The 18,709-nt window shown below is 26.8% G+C and overlaps 1 protein-coding gene across 1 annotated transcript; it reads left to right on the top strand.

Moving 5' to 3' along the window:
• Window positions 1-13,843: 13,843 nt before the first annotated feature.
• On the top strand, window positions 13,844-17,381 carry LOC134835164 (uncharacterized). The gene is made up of 4 exons (XM_063850035.1): window positions 13,844-14,133; window positions 15,374-15,751; window positions 15,817-17,231; window positions 17,293-17,381. The coding sequence occupies exons 1-4, from the start codon at window positions 13,844-13,846 to the stop codon at window positions 17,379-17,381; spliced, it is 2,172 nt and encodes a 723-aa protein (XP_063706105.1).
• Window positions 17,382-18,709: the final 1,328 nt, after the last annotated feature.

The following is an 18,709-nucleotide window of genomic DNA, read 5'->3' as shown; positions in this document are numbered from 1 at the left end:
TTAGAGGCACATATATTTATGTAAGTATTAATTTATTGAAATATTTTATTGTTTTAGAATTTATAATTAAACATTCACTTTTAATATTGGTTGAGGTTTAAAAAAAGATTTAATGATGAAATTTTTATGATCTTAGTTTTAAATGAAAATTTCGAGAAATAAATTTTGAAAATTTGACCCAATTCACATTCTGAAAATTTGACCCAATGCACATTTAAAAATTTGACCCAATGCACATTTGATGCACATTTAAAAATTTGACCTAATGCACATATTGATAATTTGACCCAATGCACATTTAAAAATTTGACCTAATGCACATATTTAAATCTTATCTGTAGAAAATTGGATGTCAAGCTATTTAGCAATATTTTTTTTCATTTTCGATGACTTTTCTTCGAAAAGCTTTATCGTATAATTAGAAGTTTTTTTAAAGAATCAAATTAAGCGAATTTAAATAATTATCATGTTTCAAAAAAATTAACATAAAACATCAAAAGAATTTAATGTCAAAAATAATCCTTTTAAATGATAAATTAAATGAAATTTGATCTCTTTAGTAAATATTTTTACTCCAATCATTAATACTTCCTCAAAAAATCACTTAAATTTGTTCCATTCCGTCATCGCCTTAACAAACGGTGTTTTCACACTTGTCTTACTTTAAAAAAAAGAAGATAATAAAAAAATAATCACACTGCTCCATTTCCCATATACGTGATTAAAAAGTCTTCCTTTCACTTAACGCCAAATAAATATCAACCTCACCTTTCTTTCCATGACATGTTCTTACAAAAATTTGAGCAAGAACAAGTACTTTACGGCTCATAAATATTCGCACATATGGCACAAAATTTAAATACAAATCTCTTAATTTTTTTTTTTTTTTCTTTTTTGGCAAAATCTTGTTTACATGATTCATTTTAACCAAGAGACAGTTTCAGAACCCGTTAAATGTCTCTGATGTCGAACAATACAAAAAACAAACAAAAAAGATGCAAATTGATATTAAATACTTACCACAAAAGCGGTTGGTTTTTTTCTTAAACGGAGGCAGTAAAGTGATTAATGTTATGAAATCCAACAATTGAAGATCCCCGAAGGCCTTTGCTTTCTTTTCAATTGAACTTTGATGGTTTGTCAGACAAGTAACGTGGATCACGGGCTGTCATTGTTGAACCACATGTGGGTCACTTTGGCAATTATTACAACCGAAAATTGGTTGCTAAAGGCGTTTTTTTATCACATCTCACGTATACGTTCAGAACGAAAGATGATGCACGAAAAGGAGAAGAGATAAAGTTGAACTATAAAAGTGAAAGAACTGGTTGTTTGTCCTATATTCGTTCTCTTTCTTTGATCTCTTATTTTGGTCAAATATCGTATGTGGCTGTCGTTATTTATTAGTTTTGTTTCTTCTTTTTCTGTGTAACCAAAAGGTGACTCATTTACATTTTTGTAAACAGTTATAAAGTAGAGTGCCCTATCGGCGAAAAAGGGGGTTAGAATAACCTTTTAAGCGAGTCAAATTAATCCCTTGGGAGATAATTTAACTCCTCAAGGGATTAATTTGACATTTTAAGGATTAATTAAAGCCATTCCGGACCTTAAATTGATTCGTTTAAAAGAGTTCAAATTAACCTCTTAAGGAGTTAAATTAACTTTTCAGGAGATAAATTAACCCCTTTAAGAGGTTAGTTTAACACATTAAGAGGTTAATTTGAACTCTTTCAGACGAATCAATCTAAGGTCATATTAACCCCTCGGAAGATCTTAAGATGTTAATTTGATCCCTTTAAAAGGTTAGACTGATTTCTCAAAAAGGGGCTTAAATTAACCTCTTAATGAGTTAAATTAATTCTTCGAGAGCTAATTTAATCCCTTTAGAGGTTAATTTTATCCTTTAAGATGTTAATTAAATCCCTATTGGAGGAATCAATCTAACCTCTTAAAGAGATTAAAATAAACCTTTTAAGTCTTAAGATCTTCCTTGGGATTAATTTGACTTCTTCAGGTTTTAATCTAATCCCTTTTTCGTCCATAGAGTGATGATAAAATCAATTTCTTTCTCCTACATGAGGAAATGCAAGAACTTTAGCTAAAAGCAAAATCAAGATAAACAAAAAAGTTTAAAATTGAGTTTATCTTCTGTTTTTGATCAATTTCTAAACCGATGATATCACCTCCATTGCTTCGACCTCTTGAGTTGAATTGAAAGTAAAGGTGTCATCAAAAGAAATTTCTCCTCAGATAAGTGGCAATTTTCGATCTCGACACAGATTCTTCAAGAAGTACAGAAGAAGAGAGAGAAGATGTCATTCCGTGTCACAGACAATAAATTGTCACCAGCTAACGTGCGATAAATTCATTTAAATTATAATAGACGTGCTGTGACTCTGTAATTGCTGTCATTAAGTGAAGCTACTTTTATTCTTTTTTTGTTTATTTTTTATTTCTTTAAATATAGGTTTGAATTCCATGCAAATGACTGACCTCGAACGTCGATGAAAGCTGACAGATTTCGCAAAAAAAAAAATTTTTGAGCTTTTAGATCAAATCTTAAGAATTCAAGCTGGATTTTATGTCTTTTTAACAATAAATCGCAGATGTGAGATGTTTTTATAAATAACTGAAAACACTTGACTCGAGAACAACTGTTGACATTAACAATAGTTTTATTGCTGTTGTAATGGTCAATATACTGGAGTGAAGATGGAATTCCATACCTGCATATAATTTCTTCACGTACTCTGTGAAAAGTTTGTGTTTCGCAACTTAAAATATTGTATTTATGATATGAAACGAGATATTTTTCTTTGATACAGTTTTGAAAAAAAAAAAAATTAAATCTTTTGATTTACTTTTAAAAACAAAACTATGTCAAAGGAAAAAAATTTTTTCAGTTTCAATTTTTTGGCAGTTTTGAGTTATAAAATGATTAAAAATGATAAATTAGAGCCCTCTGACAAATTTTTATCCATTTGGAGCAAGATTTGACAAAAATGGCTTTGACACAGTTTTTGACACAGTTTTTTTGCTCTTGATTTAGTTTTCGCACAAAACTGTGTCAAAGAAAAAAATTTTTTTCAGTTTCAATTTTTTGGCAGTTTTGAGAATGATTAAAAATGATAAATTAGAGCCCTCTGACAAATTTTTATCCATTTGGAGCAAGATTTGACAAAAATGGCTTTGACACAGTTTTTGAGTTAGTTTTACTCTTGATTTAGTTTTCAAAACAAAACTATGTCAAAGAAAAAAAATTTTTTCAGTTTCAATTTTTTGGCAGTTTTGAGTTATAAAATGATTAAAAATGATAAACTAGAGTCCTCTGACAAATTTTTATCCATTTGGAGCAAGATTTGACAAAAATGGCTTTGACACAGTTTTTGACACAGTTTTTTTGCTCTTGATTTAGTTTTTAAAACAAAACTGTGTCAAAGAAAAAAAATTTTTTCAGTTTCAATTTTTTGGCACTTTTGAGTTATAAAATGATTAAAAATGATAAATTAGAGCCCTCTGACAAATTCTTATCCATTTAGAGCAAAATTTGACAAAAATTGCTTTGACACAGTTTTTGACATAGTTTTTGACACAGTTTTGCTCTTGATTTAGTTTTCAAAACAAAACTATGTCAAAGGAAAAATTTTTTTTCAGTTTCAATTTTTTAGCAGTTTTGAGTTACAAAATGATTAAAAATGATAAATTAGAGCCCTCTGACAAATTTTTATCCATTTGGAGCAAGATTTGTCAAAAAAAGCTTTGACACAGTTTTTGACACAGTTTTTGACACAGTTTTGCTCTTGATTTAGTTTTCAAATCAAAACTATGTCAAAGAAAAAAAATTTTTTCAGTTTCAATTTTTTGGCAGTTTTGAGTTATAAAATGATTAAAAATGATAAATTAGAGCCCTCTGACAAATTTTTATCCATTTGGAGCAAGATTTGACAAAAATTGCTTTGACACAGTTTTTGACATAGTTTTTTTGCTCTTGATTTAGTTTTCAAAACAAAACTATGTCAAAGAAAAAAATTTTTTTCAGTTTCAATTTTTTGGCAGTTTTGAGTTATAAAATGATTAAAAATGATAAATTAGAGCCCTCTGACAAATTTTTATCCATTTAGAGCAAAATTTGACAAAAATTGCTTTGACACAGTTTTTGACATAGTTTTTGACACAGTTTTGTTCTTGATTTAGTTTTCAAATCAAAACTGTGTCAAAGAAAAAAAATTTTTTCAGTTTCAATTTTTTAGCAGTTTTGAGTTATAAAATGATTAAAAATGATAAATTAGAGCCCTCTGACAAATTTTTATCCATTTAGAGCAAAATTTGACAAAAATTGCTTTGACACAGTTTTTGACACAGTTTTTTTTGTTCTTGATTTAGTTTTCAAATCAAAACTGTGTCAAAGAAAAAAATTTTTTTCAGTTTAAATTTTTTAGCAGTTTTGAGTTATAAAATGATTAAAAATGATAAATTAGAGCCCTCTGACAAATTTTTATCCATTTGGAGCAAAATTTGACAAAAATTGCTTTGACACAGTTTTTGACATAGTTTTTTTGCTCTTGATTTAGTTTTCAAAACAAAACTATGTCAAAGGAAAATTTTTTTTTCAGTTTCAATTTTTTAGCAGTTTTGAGTTATAAAATGATTAAAAATGATAAATTAGAGCCCTCTGACAAATTTTTATCCATTTGGAGCAAAATTTGACAAAAATTGCTTTGACACAGTTTTTGACATAGTTTTTGACACAGTTTTGTTCTTGAAACTGTGTAGTTTTCAAATCAAAATTTTTATCTTTGTGTTGCAACAGTTTTTGACAAGTTTTTTTGCTCTTGATTTAGTTTTTAAAACAAAACTATGTCAAAGAAAAAATTTTTTTTCAGTTTCAATTTTTTAGCAGTTTTGAGTTATAAAATGATTAAAAATGATAAATTAGAGCCCTCTGACAAATTTTTATCCATTTAGAGCAAAATTTGACAAAAATTGCTTTGACACAGTTTTTGACATAGTTTTTGACACAGTTTTGTTCTTGATTTAGTTTTCAAATCAAAACTGTGTCAAAGAAAAAAATTTTTTTCAGTTTCAATTTTTTAGCAGTTTTGAGTTATAAAATGATTAAAAATAATAAATTAGAGCCCTCTGACAAATTTTTATCCATTTGGAGCAAGATTTGACAAAAATTGCTTTGACAGTTTTTGACAATTTTTTAGCAGTTTTGAGTTATAAAATGATTAAAAATGATAAATTAGAGCCCTCTGACAAATTTTTATCCATTTAGAGCAAAATTTGACAAAAATTGCTTTGACACAGTTTTTGACATAGTTTTTGACACAGTTTTGTTCTTGATTTAGTTTTCAAATCAAAACTGTGTCAAAGAAAAAAATTTTTTTCAGTTTCAATTTTTTAGCAGTTTTGAGTTATAAAATGATTAAAAATGATAAATTAGAGCCCTCTGACAAATTTTTATCCATTTGGAGCAAGATTTGACAAAAATTGCTTTGACACAGTTTTTGACATAGTTTTTTTGCTCTTGATTTAGTTTTCAAAACAAAACTATGTCAAAGGAAAAAAATTTTTTCAGTTTCAATTTTTTGGCAGTTTTGAGTTATAAAATGATTAAAAATGATAAATTAGAGCCCTCTGACAAATTTTTATCCATTTAGAGCAAAATTTGACAAAAATTGCTTTGACACAGTTTTTGACATAGTTTTTGACACAGTTTTGTTCTTGATTTAGTTTTCAAATCAAAACTGTGTCAAAGAAAAAAATTTTTTTCAGTTTCAATTTTTTAGCAGTTTTGAGTTATAAAATGATTAAAAATGATAAATTAGAGCCCCCTGACAAATTTTTATCCATTTGGAGCAAGATTTGACAAAAATTGCTTTGACACAGTTTTTGACATAGTTTTTTTGCTCTTGATTTAGTTTTCAAAACAAAACTATGTCAAAGGAAAAAAATTTTTTCAGTTTCAATTTTTTGGCAGTTTTGAGTTATAAAATGATTAAAAATGATAAATTAGAGCCCTCTGACAAATTTTTATCCATTTGAAGAAATATTTGACAAAAATTGCTTTGACACAGTTTTTGACATAGTTTTTGACACAGTTTTGTTCTTGATTTAGTTTTCAAAAAAAACTGTGTCAAACAGTTTAAATTTTTTAGCAGTCAAAATGATTAAAAATGATAAATTAGAGCCCTCTGAATCCAAAAATTTTTTTGACAAAGTTTTTGACATTTTTTACAGTTTTGAGTTATAAAATGATTAAAAATGATAAATTAGAGCCCTCTGACAAATTTTTATCCATTTAGAGCAAAATTTGACAAAAATTGCTTTGACACAGTTTTTGACATAGTTTTTGACACAGTTTTGTTCTTGATTTAGTTTTCAAATCAAAACTGTGTCAAAGAAAAAAATTTTTTTCAGTTTCAATTTTTTAGCAGTTTTGAGTTATAAAATGATTAAAAATGATAAATTAGAGCCCTCTGACAAATTTTTATCCATTTAGAGCAAAATTTGACAAAAATTGCTTTGACACAGTTTTTGACATAGTTTTTGACACAGTTTTGTTCTTGATTTAGTTTTCAAATCAAAACTGTGTCAAAGAAAAAAATTTTTTTCAGTTTCAATTTTTTAGCAGTTTTGAGTTATAAAATGATTAAAAATGATAAATTAGAGCCCTCTGATAAATTTTTATCCATTTAGAGCAAAATTTGACAAAAATTGCTTTGACACAGTTTTTGACATAGTTTTTGACACAGTTTTGTTCTTGATTTAGTTTTCAAATCAAAACTGTGTCAAAGAAAAAAATTTTTTTCAGTTTCAATTTTTTAGCAGTTTTGAGTTATAAAATGATTAAAAATGATAAATTAGAGCCCTCTGACAAATTTTTATCCATTTAGAGCAAAATTTGACAAAAATTGCTTTGACACAGTTTTTGACATAGTTTTTGACACAGTTTTGTTCTTGATTTAGTTTTCAAATCAAAACTGTGTCAAAGAAAAAAATTTTTTTCAGTTTCAATTTTTTGGCAGTTTTGAGTTATAAAATGATTAAAAATGATAAATTAGAGCCCTCTGACAAATTTTTATCCATTTTGAGCAAGATTTGACAAAAATAGCTTTGACACAGTTTTTGACACAGTTTTTTTGCTCTTGATTTAGTTTTTAAAACAAAACTATGTCAAAGGAAAAAAATTTTTTCAGTTTCAATTTTTTGGCAGTTTTGAGTTATAAAATGATTAAAAATGATAAATTAGAGCCCTCTGACAAATTTTTATTCATTTAGAGCAAAATTTGACAAAAATTGCTTTGACACAGTTTTTGACATAGTTTTTGACACAGTTTTGTTCTTGATTTAGTTTTCAAATCAAAACTGTGTCAAAGAAAAAAATTTTTTTCAGTTTCAATTTTTTAGCAGTTTTGAGTTATAAAATGATTAAAAATGATAAATTAGAGCCCCTGATAAATTTTTATCCATTTGGAGCAAGATTTGACAAAAATTGCTTTGACACAGTTTTTGACACAGTTTTGCTCTTGATTTAGTTTTCAAATCAAAACTGTGTCAAAGAAAAAAATTTTTTTCAGTTTCAATTTTTTAGCAGTTTTGAGTTATAAAATGATTAAAAATGATAAATTAGAGCCCCCTGACAAATTTTTATCCATTTGGAGTAAGATTTGACAAAAATTGCTTTGACACAGTTTTTGACATAGTTTTTTTGCTCTTGATTTAGTTTTCAAAACAAAACTATGTCAAAGGAAAAAAATTTTTTCAGTTTCAATTTTTTAGCAGTTTTGAGTTATAAAATGATTAAAAATGATAAATTAGAGCCCTCTGACAAATTTTTATCCATTTGGAGCAAGATTTGACAAAAATTGCTTTGACACAGTTTTTGACATAGTTTTTGACACAGTTTTGTTCTTGATTTAGTTTTCAAATCAAAACTGTGTCAAAGAAAAAAATTTTTTTCAGTTTCAATTTTTTGGCAGTTTTGAGTTATAAAATGATTAAAAATGATAAATTAGAGCCCCCTGATAAATTTTTATCCATTTGGAGCAAGATTTGACAAAAATTGCTTTGACACAGTTTTTGACATAGTTTTTTTGCTCTTGATTTAGTTTTCAAAACAAAACTATGTCAAAGGAAAAAAATTTTTTCAGTTTCAATTTTTTGGCAGTTTTGAGTTATAAAATGATTAAAAATGATAAATTAGAGCCCTCTGACAAATTTTTATCCATTTAGAGCAAAATTTGACAAAAATTGCTTTGACACAGTTTTTGACATAGTTTTTGACACAGTTTTGTTCTTGATTTAGTTTTCAAATCAAAACTGTGTCAAAGAAAAAAATTTTTTTCAGTTTAAATTTTTTAGCAGTTTTGAGTTATAAAATGATTAAAAATGATAAATTAGAGCCCTCTGATAAATTTTTATCCATTTGGAGCAAGATTTGACAAAAATTGCTTTGACACAGTTTTTGACATAGTTTTTTTGCTCTTGATTTAGTTTTCAAAACAAAACTATGTCAAAGGAAAAAAATTTTTTCAGTTTCAATTTTTTAGCAGTTTTGAGTTATAAAATGATTAAAAATGATAAATTAGAGCCCTCTGACAAATTTTTATCCATTTAGAGCAAAATTTGACAAAAATTGCTTTGACACAGTTTTTGACATAGTTTTTGACACAGTTTTGTTCTTGATTTAGTTTTCAAATCAAAACTGTGTCAAAGAAAAATAATTTTTTTAGTTTCAATTTTTTGGCAGTTTTGAGTTATAAAATGATTAAAAATGATAAATTAGAGCCCTCTGACAAATTTCAATCCATTTGGAGCAAAATTTGACAAAAATTGCTTTGACACAGTTTTTGACATAGTTTTTTTGCTCTTGATTTAGTTTTCAAAACAAAACTATGTCAAAGGAAAAAAATTTTTTCAGTTTCAATTTTTTGGCAGTTTTGAGTTATAAAATGATTAAAAATGATAAATTAGAGCCCTCTGACAAATTTTTATCCATTTGGAGCAAAATTTGACAAAAATTGCTTTGACACAGTTTTTGACATAGTTTTTGACACAGTTTTGTTCTTGATTTAGTTTTCAAATCAAAACTGTGTCAAAGAAAAAAATTTTTTTCAGTTTCAATTTTTTAGCAGTTTTGAGTTAAAAAATGATTAAAAATGATAAATTAGAGCCCCCTGATAAATTTTTATCCATTTGGAGCAAGATTTGACAAAAATTGCTTTGACACAGTTTTTGACATAGTTTTTTTGCTCTTGATTTAGTTTTCAAAACAAAACTATGTCAAAGGAAAAAAATTTTTTCAGTTTCAATTTTTTGGCAGTTTTGAGTTATAAAATGATTAAAAATGATAAATTAGAGCCCTCTGACAAATTTTTATCCATTTAGAGCAAAATTTGACAAAAATTGCTTTGACACAGTTTTTGACATAGTTTTTGACACAGTTTTGTTCTTGATTTAGTTTTCAAATCAAAACTGTGTCAAAGAAAAAAATTTTTTTCAGTTTAAATTTTTTAGCAGTTTTGAGTTATAAAATGATTAAAAATGATAAATTAGAGCCCCCTGATAAATTTTTATCCATTTGGAGCAAGATTTGACAAAAATTGCTTTGACACAGTTTTTTTGCTCTTGATTTAGTTTTCAAAACAAAACTATGTCAAAGGAAAAAAATTTTTTCAGTTTCAATTTTTTAGCAGTTTTGAGTTATAAAATGATTAAAAATGATAAATTAGAGCCCTCTGACAAATTTTTATACATTTAGAGCAAAATTTGACAAAAATTGCTTTGACATAGTTTTTGACACAGTTTTTTTGTTCTTGATTTAGTTTTCAAATCAAAGAAAAAAATTTTTTTCAGTTTAAATTTTTTAGCAGTTTTGATTATATTTTTTTATCAAGAACAAAAATTGCTTTGACACAGTTTTTTTGCTCTTGATTTAGTTTTTAAAACAAAACTATGTCAAAGGAAAAAAATTTTTTCAGTTTCAATTTTTTGGCAGTTTTGAGTTAAAAAATGATTAAAAATGATAAATTAGAGCCCTCTGACAAATTTTTATCCATTTAGAGCAAAATTTGACAAAAATTGCTTTGACACAGTTTTTGACATAGTTTTTGACACAGTTTTGTTCTTGATTTAGTTTTCAAATCAAAACTGTGTCAAAGAAAAAAATTTTTTTAGTTTCAATTTTTTGGCAGTTTTGAGTTATAAAATGATTAAAAATGATAAATTAGAGCCCCCTGATAAATTTTTATCCATTTGGAGCAAGAATTGACAAAAATTGCTTTGACACAGTTTTTGACATAGTTTTTTTGCTCTTGATTTAGTTTTCAAAACAAAACTATGTCAAAGGAAAAAAATTTTTTCAGTTTCAATTTTTTGGCAGTTTTGATTATAAAATTTTGATAAATTATTGACAAATTTTTATCCAAAACACAGTTTTTGACATTTTTCTTGATTTAGTTTTCATTCAGTTTTGAGTTAAAAATGATTAAAAATGAAAAATAAATTTTTATCCATTTGGAGCAAGATTTGACAAAAATTGCTTTGACACAGTTTTTGACATAGTTTTTTTGCTCTTGATTTAGTTTTCAAAACAAAACTATGTCAAACGAAAAAAATTTTTTCAGTTTCAATTTTTTGGCAGTTTTGAGTTATAAAATGATTAAAAATGATAAATTAGAGCCCTCTGACAAATTTTTATCCATTTGGAGCAAGATTTGACAAAAATTGCTTTGACACAGTTTTTGCATAGTTTTTGACACAGTTTTGTTCTTGATTTAGTTTTCAAATCAAAACTGTGTCAAAGAAAAAAAATTTTTTTAGTTTCAATTTTTTGGCAGTTTTGAGTTATAAAATGATTAAAAATGATAAATTAGAGCCCCCTGATAAATTTTTATCCATTTGGAGCAAGATTTGACAAAAATTGCTTTGACACAGTTTTTGACATAGTTTTTTTGCTCTTGATTTAGTTTTCAAAACAAAACTATGTCAAAGGAAAAAAATTTTTTCAGTTTCAATTTTTTGGCAGTTTTGAGTTGCAAAATTATTAAAACTGATAAATTAGAGCCCTCTGACAAATTTTTATCCATTTAGAGCAAAATTTAACAAAAATTGCTTTGACACAGTTTTGACATAGTTTTTGACACAGTTTTGTTCTTGATTTAGTTTTCAAATCAAAACTGTGTCAAAGAAAAAAAATTTTTTTAGTTTCAATTTTTTGGCAGTTTTGAGTTATAAAATGATTAAAAATGATAAATTAGAGCCCCCTGATAAATTTTTATCCATTTGGAGCAAGATTTGACAAAAATTGCTTTGACACAGTTTTTGACATAGTTTTTTTGCTCTTGATTTAGTTTTCAAAACAAAACTATGTCAAAGGAAAAAAATTTTTTCAGTTTCAATTTTTTGGCAGTTTTGAGTTATAAAATGATTAAAAATGATAAATTAGAGCCCTCTGACAAATTTTTATCCATTTATTTGACAAAAATTGCTTTGACACAGTTTTTGACATAGTTTTTGACACAGTTTTGTTCTTGCAAATCAAAACTGTGTCAAAGAAAAAAAAATTTTTCAGTTTAAATTTTTTGGCAGTTTTGAGTTATAAAATGATTAAAAATGATAAATTAGAGCCCTTTGACAAATTTTTATCCATTTGAAGCAAAATTTGACAAAAAATTGAAAACTTTTTAGATTTTCAAGAACGAAACGTGAATTTCCTACAATTAACATATAAAATACGATATGTCACAAGATACAGCAACAATAATTTCTTTAACCACATGACTGTTTTGTGCTACACTTTGTCGAGTTCTTCTTCGGAAATATCGCTTACTTACGATACTTACCTGAAGCATGACAATATTTAAACTCGATTCGAAACGAGAAAAAGTGAGGAACTTTCTGTCAAAATTGACATAAATATTTTTAGAAAATCACTTCCCTCTCTTGCTGAGAAATTATTTATTATTTCTTACCAAAATTTTACTTTGGGTCATTCAATTGTTTCGAAAACAAATCTTTCCGCGACCTTCATTATTATTGTAATTTATTTTTTGGTAAATAAAAGACTTTCATTGTTAATAATGCGAAATAATTTTAGAAATAAAAAACAAAAGTTAATCATTAAAACACGAAATTCGAAAAAAAATGTATGTGGCGCTCTTTGCTGCCTTTTTAGTCGAATTTGACACAGTATTTGTGTATCGATATTGCTTATTCATGAAACATATTTAGCATACAGAAAGCGATCTTTTGTGTTTTATTGTTATATTTGCTGATGGACTGTTTGAAGAATGCAATCGGCTAACGGTTGCCCTTCAGGAAAATAATTAAAATTTAATTTTTTTTTTGCATTAATTTCGATTAGTGAAATTTTTATATATTAAAGTAATAAATAAAATAATTTATAATAAATTTTAAAAAAAATTATTGAAATAAAAATTAATTAATTTTCAGATTTTAAAAAATTTTACGAAAATTTAAATTTAAAATAAAATAAATAATTTTATTTTTGATTAAAAAAACATTAAAAATTTTATAATAAAATAGGCAATTAATTTTTTTATTTTAAAAAAAATTATTTCAATTAAAAAAAAAAATTTTTAACTAAAAATAAATTATTTAAATTAAAATTAATTTTTTTAAAATAAATATTTTAAAATATAAATATATTTAAAATAAATAATTAATTTATTTAATAATTTAATTTTTAATCAAAAAATTAAATAAATATTTTTCAAATAAATTAAAATGAAATAATTTATTATTTTTTTTTGCAATTTCAAAAAATTAAACTTTTAACAAAATTTTTATATTTGAAAAATATTTTTTTTAATAATAAAAAAATTAAAAATTAAAATAAAATAAATAATTAATTTAATTTAATTTAAAAAAAAATTATTTATTAATTTAATTTATATTTTTTTACAACTCTTGCCGAATGTTAATAATTTTTTATTATTTTTTTTTTTTTCATTGAGAATTTTTTAAAAATTATTTCTCATGAAAAAATGTCAATTCTTCAAGTGTCATTAAAATTATAATTTAAATTAAATCTCTCCGGAGGGCCTCTTTCGATGAAAAAGTCGCATAGTCACACTTTTTTCATTAAATATGTGACCAAATAGCCATCTCATTATAATATTTTATTTACCAGAAACAGTTGTAACATATTATAATACCATTCTTTATTGGTAAGGTATGGCTCTAACAAAACCTCCAACATACCACGTCTACACAAACACACCTCTTTCACTCTTCATAACACTTTTTTATTATCGTTCGTTGCATATATGACGAATTTCTTTCTTTTTTTTCATTCAAACATTTCTTAGAGTATCCATTTCATTTTTTTTCTCTCTGTTCTCTTCATAGGTACGCAGCAACGACGATCGACGACAACACATATGAGTTGTGTACGTAAACATTTCATTCACATCTCTCTGGACCTGCGATACTTTTCCCTTCCTTTTGATTCAGTTCTAATTCGGACGTGGAGTGTGCCAGACGCGACTCCGTTAAAAAAAAGAAATTCTTAAAAAAAATTGCCGAAACGAAAAAGTGAAAGAAAAAATTAAAAAAAATATTTTACGATGATAATGAGGTTTTGAACCGAAAAAAAGGTGAAAATCGAAAGAAGAAGAAGAAATTGGAGCTTTTGTTAAAAAATTAAAATTTTTGGATGTGCAGTGAGAATCGATAAATTCACGGTCATTAACACGAGATCGAGGTTAATGAGGAAGAAAATTTTTTAAAAAAAAATCTTAAGAAATTAAACAAACGGATTTCTGCAAAAAAAAAAAGTACAAATAAATAAAGTAAATAATCATCGCCAAGAAACATGAAGTTCTTCGTACTGCTCGTGTGTTGTTTATCAACATTCGCAACTAATAATAATTACTATGCCAGTGCAAATACGAATGTCGTGAGTAGTGCAAAAAGTCATAAAACTCATGCGTTAAAAGCGAGAAATTTTAATAAAGTATTTGAGCAATACATGAAGGAGGCACAGGTGTACATGCCATCGAGCAATGAAACGATGATCGAGAACCACTTTTACGACGACGATACAAATAAAGACATGCTGAAGAATTGCGAGGCGGAGGCAGTTGCCTTTGAATTTGTTTACGAGTAAGTGCGCGGCGGCTCATTAGGGATAATTTAAGGGCACGATTTGTTATGATTTTTTTTACAATTTTTATTTTGTAGCACTTTGAAGTTTACTGAACAAAAAAATCTCAAGAAATTTCTGATTTAATATTTTTTTACTTCATTTCTATAAAACGGAACTTATTTCAAATTTACGAAAAAATTTTAATTTTTGAAAAAAATTGTTAAAAAATTAATTAAAAATAATAAAAAATTTCCTCAAATTTTGAGAAAAAAAATCTTAAAGTTTAGAAGAAAAAAATTAAGCATGTTACTCAATAATTTTTTTTTCTTTTAAATTAAATTTAAAAAATTTTGTTCAATAAAAAAAAATTAAATTCTTGAAATATTTATTCTGAATCTTCAAAATTAATTAAAAAATCTCGAAGAAAAATTTTTTTAACTTTTTTCTATTTTATTTTTATTTTTGGAATCAATTATTAAAATTATCTTCAATTTTTTTTTTAATTTTTAGAAAATATTCAAGAAGTAACTTTTATTTAAATTATTAATTTTTTTTTATTTTTCAACTTGTTTAAATTTATTTTAAAATTATTTCATTTTTTTTTTATTTGGAAATATTTTAAAATATTTTGTAAATGTATTAAAAAATTTATTAAAAAAAATTAAAATTTTCAAAAATTTTATAGAAAAATTAAAACTAATTAATTATTTTTAAAAAATTCTTTAATTTGTAACATGTTTTTAAATAAAAATTTTAATTTTTTAATTAATTTTTTTGTTAATTAAATCTTCGAAACTTCAATCTAATATTACAAATTTTCTTTTCGATTTTAAATTATTTTAATATATTTTTTAATTAAATTTTTAAATAATTTTTTTCTAATTTCTAATATTTCTTTTTTTAAAAATTTTATTTAAAATTATTAATTTAATTTATTTTTTCGAAATAAATACCTATTTCATAAAAATTATGAAATTTTTTTATATTTTTTTTAAACATAATTTCAGAAATATTTAAAAGCAAATTCGAAATTAAAATTTGTCGAATATTTTTTTTTTGTAAAATCTTAACTTTTTTTTATTTTTTTTAAATATTTTATTATTCAAAAAGTATCAAATTTACAAGTTTAAACATTAAAAAAAAAATTTAAAATTAAAAAAATCTCTAACTTTTGATGATTTCAATATTTTTTTTCCTTAAATTAACACTTCAGGGCACTCATTACTTCTCATTATTAATTTCTCTCTCTCTTTTCAGTCACGTTCTCTTTGCGCCACACAACGTCCTCGAATCCATCGGCAACGTTCAATCCGTCAAGGAATGTCAAGCTTACTGCAAGAACAACGGCAAATGTCGTTCGTTCATCTTCTACGATGGCGGTTGCATCTTCCTTTCTGCCACGGAACCAATGTTGCCTGCCGAACGCTTCGTGATACCCGAAAGTGGCGGAAACTACATTTACGGCGAAAAATATTGCCAAAAACAGGCTTTAAAGTGCGGCGAAAATCCAGCTCAAGTTTATCGCTTCCCCGGATACAAAATTAGCGAGAAATTCGTGAAGAAGACGAAGAAAAATGTGGCCACGAAACAAGCGTGTTACGAATTGTGCGTGAAAGAAAAGAAATTTGATTGCAGGTAAGTGATTTTTTTGACCTTTTTTTGCTTTGTAGAATTCGAAATTAATTGAAATTTGAATGTAGATCAGCGAATTTCAACACAACAGGAGGAATTTGTGAACTTTCCGACATGAATCGGTTCACAGTGTTTGCAGCAAATTCGTTACAACGCTCGGAAGAGATGATTTACCTCGAAAACAATTGCGTTTATGAGCCGAAGGAACGTTGTCACTTCCGAACTATTAAAGGACAGTTACCACGTCACGTAGATGCCTTTTACGAAATTGACATGCCCGACGATTGCAAGACTCTTTGTTTGAATGCGACTTTTGGATGTCGCTCCTATTCGGTTTTGAACGAGAAATTGTGTCTTTTGACCCATGACACGGAAAAAACTCGTCTCGCCTATGACAAAGCCGTCTCTTATCCCATCGAGGATGCCATGACGTACGAAAAACTCGATTGTTTCGACATAAAATTGGATTGTCGCAAAGATGGAATGGTTTTGAAAACGAGCAGTTCGAAGATGTTCAACGGAAAAATTTATTCGAAAGGCAGTCCAACGAATTGTGTCACAGATGTCACTTCTGCGATGAATTTTGAGCTTAAAGTTCCCTACAACGATGTCGCTTGTGGCGTTTCGCAAGTAGCTGATGGTTATTTCATGGGAGATTTTGTAATTCAACACATGAAAAATGTTCTTACAGTGAATGATGTTTGGGTTTCCGCCTCCTGTCAATTCGATTTGCAAAGTCAAACGGTTCAAAGTGAGCAAGGATACGCCATGTTGGATTCCTACGCCCTTAAAAATGCCGAAGGAGCTGTTTATGGCAAAAACGAGTACAAAATTGACATTCATGTTGAAAAACCAACCATTCAATTCCAAGTTGTGCATGATAATTTCACTTCTTTGACTGAAACTCCCAATATTGGAGATGCCCTCGCTGTGCTTATTCGTGTCGCTAACGAATCCAGCCCTTATGACATTTTCATCCGTGATCTAGTTGCCTTTGATCAAGATGGCGCCGAGGAAATTCAATTAATTAACGAACGAGGATGCCCCGTTGAACCAACTATCATGGGGGCTGTTGATAAAGTTGACGATAAAAAACCTGTGAGACTTTTCGCTCCTTTCTCAGCTTTTAAATTCCCGACTTCAGATACTGTTCAATTCCGCTGTTTGGTCTCTTTGTGCATTCCGAAGTGCGAGCCAGTCGATTGTAGTCTCAATAACGGATATTACTCGGAGCACGTTGAATCACGAGGGCGTCGAAGACGTAGCGTTGATGCTTTTAGCGGTAAAAACATCAGCAAAAAAGACATTTTATTGAGTCATTCACTGAAGATCAGCGACATTCGCATCATGGATAACTTACTACAAGACTCAGCTTCGTTAAAATTGACACACGAAGAGGAACAAATCAAAAATAGCTATCGGAAAACGCCTGCGATGAAATTTATGGACTTTGAAGATAATGGAAGTTGTATGACGCAATCATGTAAGTTTTTTAAAAGGATATTTTAATAGATTTTGAAATTAATTTTGATTTTTTTTAATAGATTACATCTTCATTGGAGCTCTCATTATTGCGATCGAAGTGATTTTAACCATTATGTATATGCTTTGTTGCAGCAACAAACGCAAATAATGACAGAGAATTAGAAATGTGGAGGTTTTAATTAAGTTATAACAATAATTTTAGACAAAAGTGACAAATTTGGCTCACTTTCAAACCAAAAAAAAAAAATAGAAAATTTTTCGTTTGAAAGTGAGCTGAAGAGCAAAAATTATTCATAGAATTAATAAATGATGCATTTAAATATTTATTAAAAAATTTTATACAAAAAAATTTAAATTTTTGTGAATTAATGAGTGTTAAGTTTATCAAAATTCAAGATTCAAATTGAAAAAAAAAATTAAAGCAAAGATTAAAAAAATAGGCTAATGCAATACTCAAAAATATTTTGCATTTCTTAACTATCTTTGTTGTCATGGGTTGAAATTGAAATTGCATGAACTGACAGGCTAATGAAAAAAAATTTTGCACTGTGAAAAATTAGTAAATTTTACAAAAGTAGAAAAAAATATACAGTACAAAAAATTCAATAAAGTAAGTATAGTTAACAAAAGTTCATCGAAAATTTAGTTCAGAATAGGTAAGAATGATATTCAAATAACTGAACAAAAAGTATCATATAATCTATAAAATGCGAATTGATGGTACCCTTTTAGTTATGGAGCATCTACGAAAATTTGTTAAACATCCCGAGTATAAAGTCACATCGTTATATTGAATATCTGGCATAATAGAGATTCTTACTGCTATTATTACGGTACCATCGTTCAGATTCTATAACTTTTTAAAAGTACATCTTGCCTTATAATAATGAATTTTCGCTTGTGGCTTGCCGATGCAATTTGAAAATTATTAAAATAAATGGATCTCCTGTTATTTTATCCCGTAAATAATATTCCTGTCATTGCCAATCCTCATCTTCAATAGTATCGCCAAATATTTCAAGGTATGGTTTTTTGGATTCTTTGAAAGCAACTGAAACTATAAAATTAAACTTAACATTAATCGTTTTGTAAAAGGATACATGAAAATGCAAAAATTAGAATTCCAACGCAATATAGATGCTCAAATGGTTTTTTATTGCCAAGAAGTTATCACGCAAAATAGCAGAAGGAGAATAAAATGTTAAATCAAAAGCGGATCAGATTTGGGCTACAGCATGGTTTATAGGCTTCAAGAATAATATTTAAAATTTACAAGTTTGTAAACTTAAAAAGGGATCATAATAAAATAATCTTAACAAAGTTATTGCTCGACAGTTGTCGTTCGACCGGCACATATACAACAATGTTAATTATTATTTACTTCTGGAGATCAACAATAGCATATCAATTTTGTTTAACAAGCTAAAAAAAACTTTTCCAAGGAGTCTCTTATAAACATGCTTTAAGCTCTTATGC

This window comes from Culicoides brevitarsis, chromosome 3 (genome assembly GCF_036172545.1).
Source record: "Culicoides brevitarsis isolate CSIRO-B50_1 chromosome 3, AGI_CSIRO_Cbre_v1, whole genome shotgun sequence".
In the NCBI taxonomy this organism is placed as follows: domain Eukaryota; kingdom Metazoa; phylum Arthropoda; class Insecta; order Diptera; family Ceratopogonidae; genus Culicoides; species Culicoides brevitarsis.
The sequence above is the reverse complement of the archived record's forward strand: the minus strand, read 5'-3'. Positions and strand labels throughout refer to the sequence as shown.

Excerpts from the sequence above, each read along its gene's own strand:
- LOC134835164 (XM_063850035.1), top strand. The coding sequence starts at position 13,844 with ATGAAGTTCTTCGTACTGCTCGTGTGTTGTTTATCAACATTCGCAACT. Across the intron at positions 14,134-15,373 it reads GCCTTTGAATTTGTTTACGA|TCACGTTCTCTTTGCGCCAC; the intron begins GTAAGTGCGCGG and ends CTCTCTTTTCAG. Across the intron at positions 17,232-17,292 it reads AAGTTGTATGACGCAATCAT|ATTACATCTTCATTGGAGCT; the intron begins GTAAGTTTTTTA and ends TTTTTTTAATAG.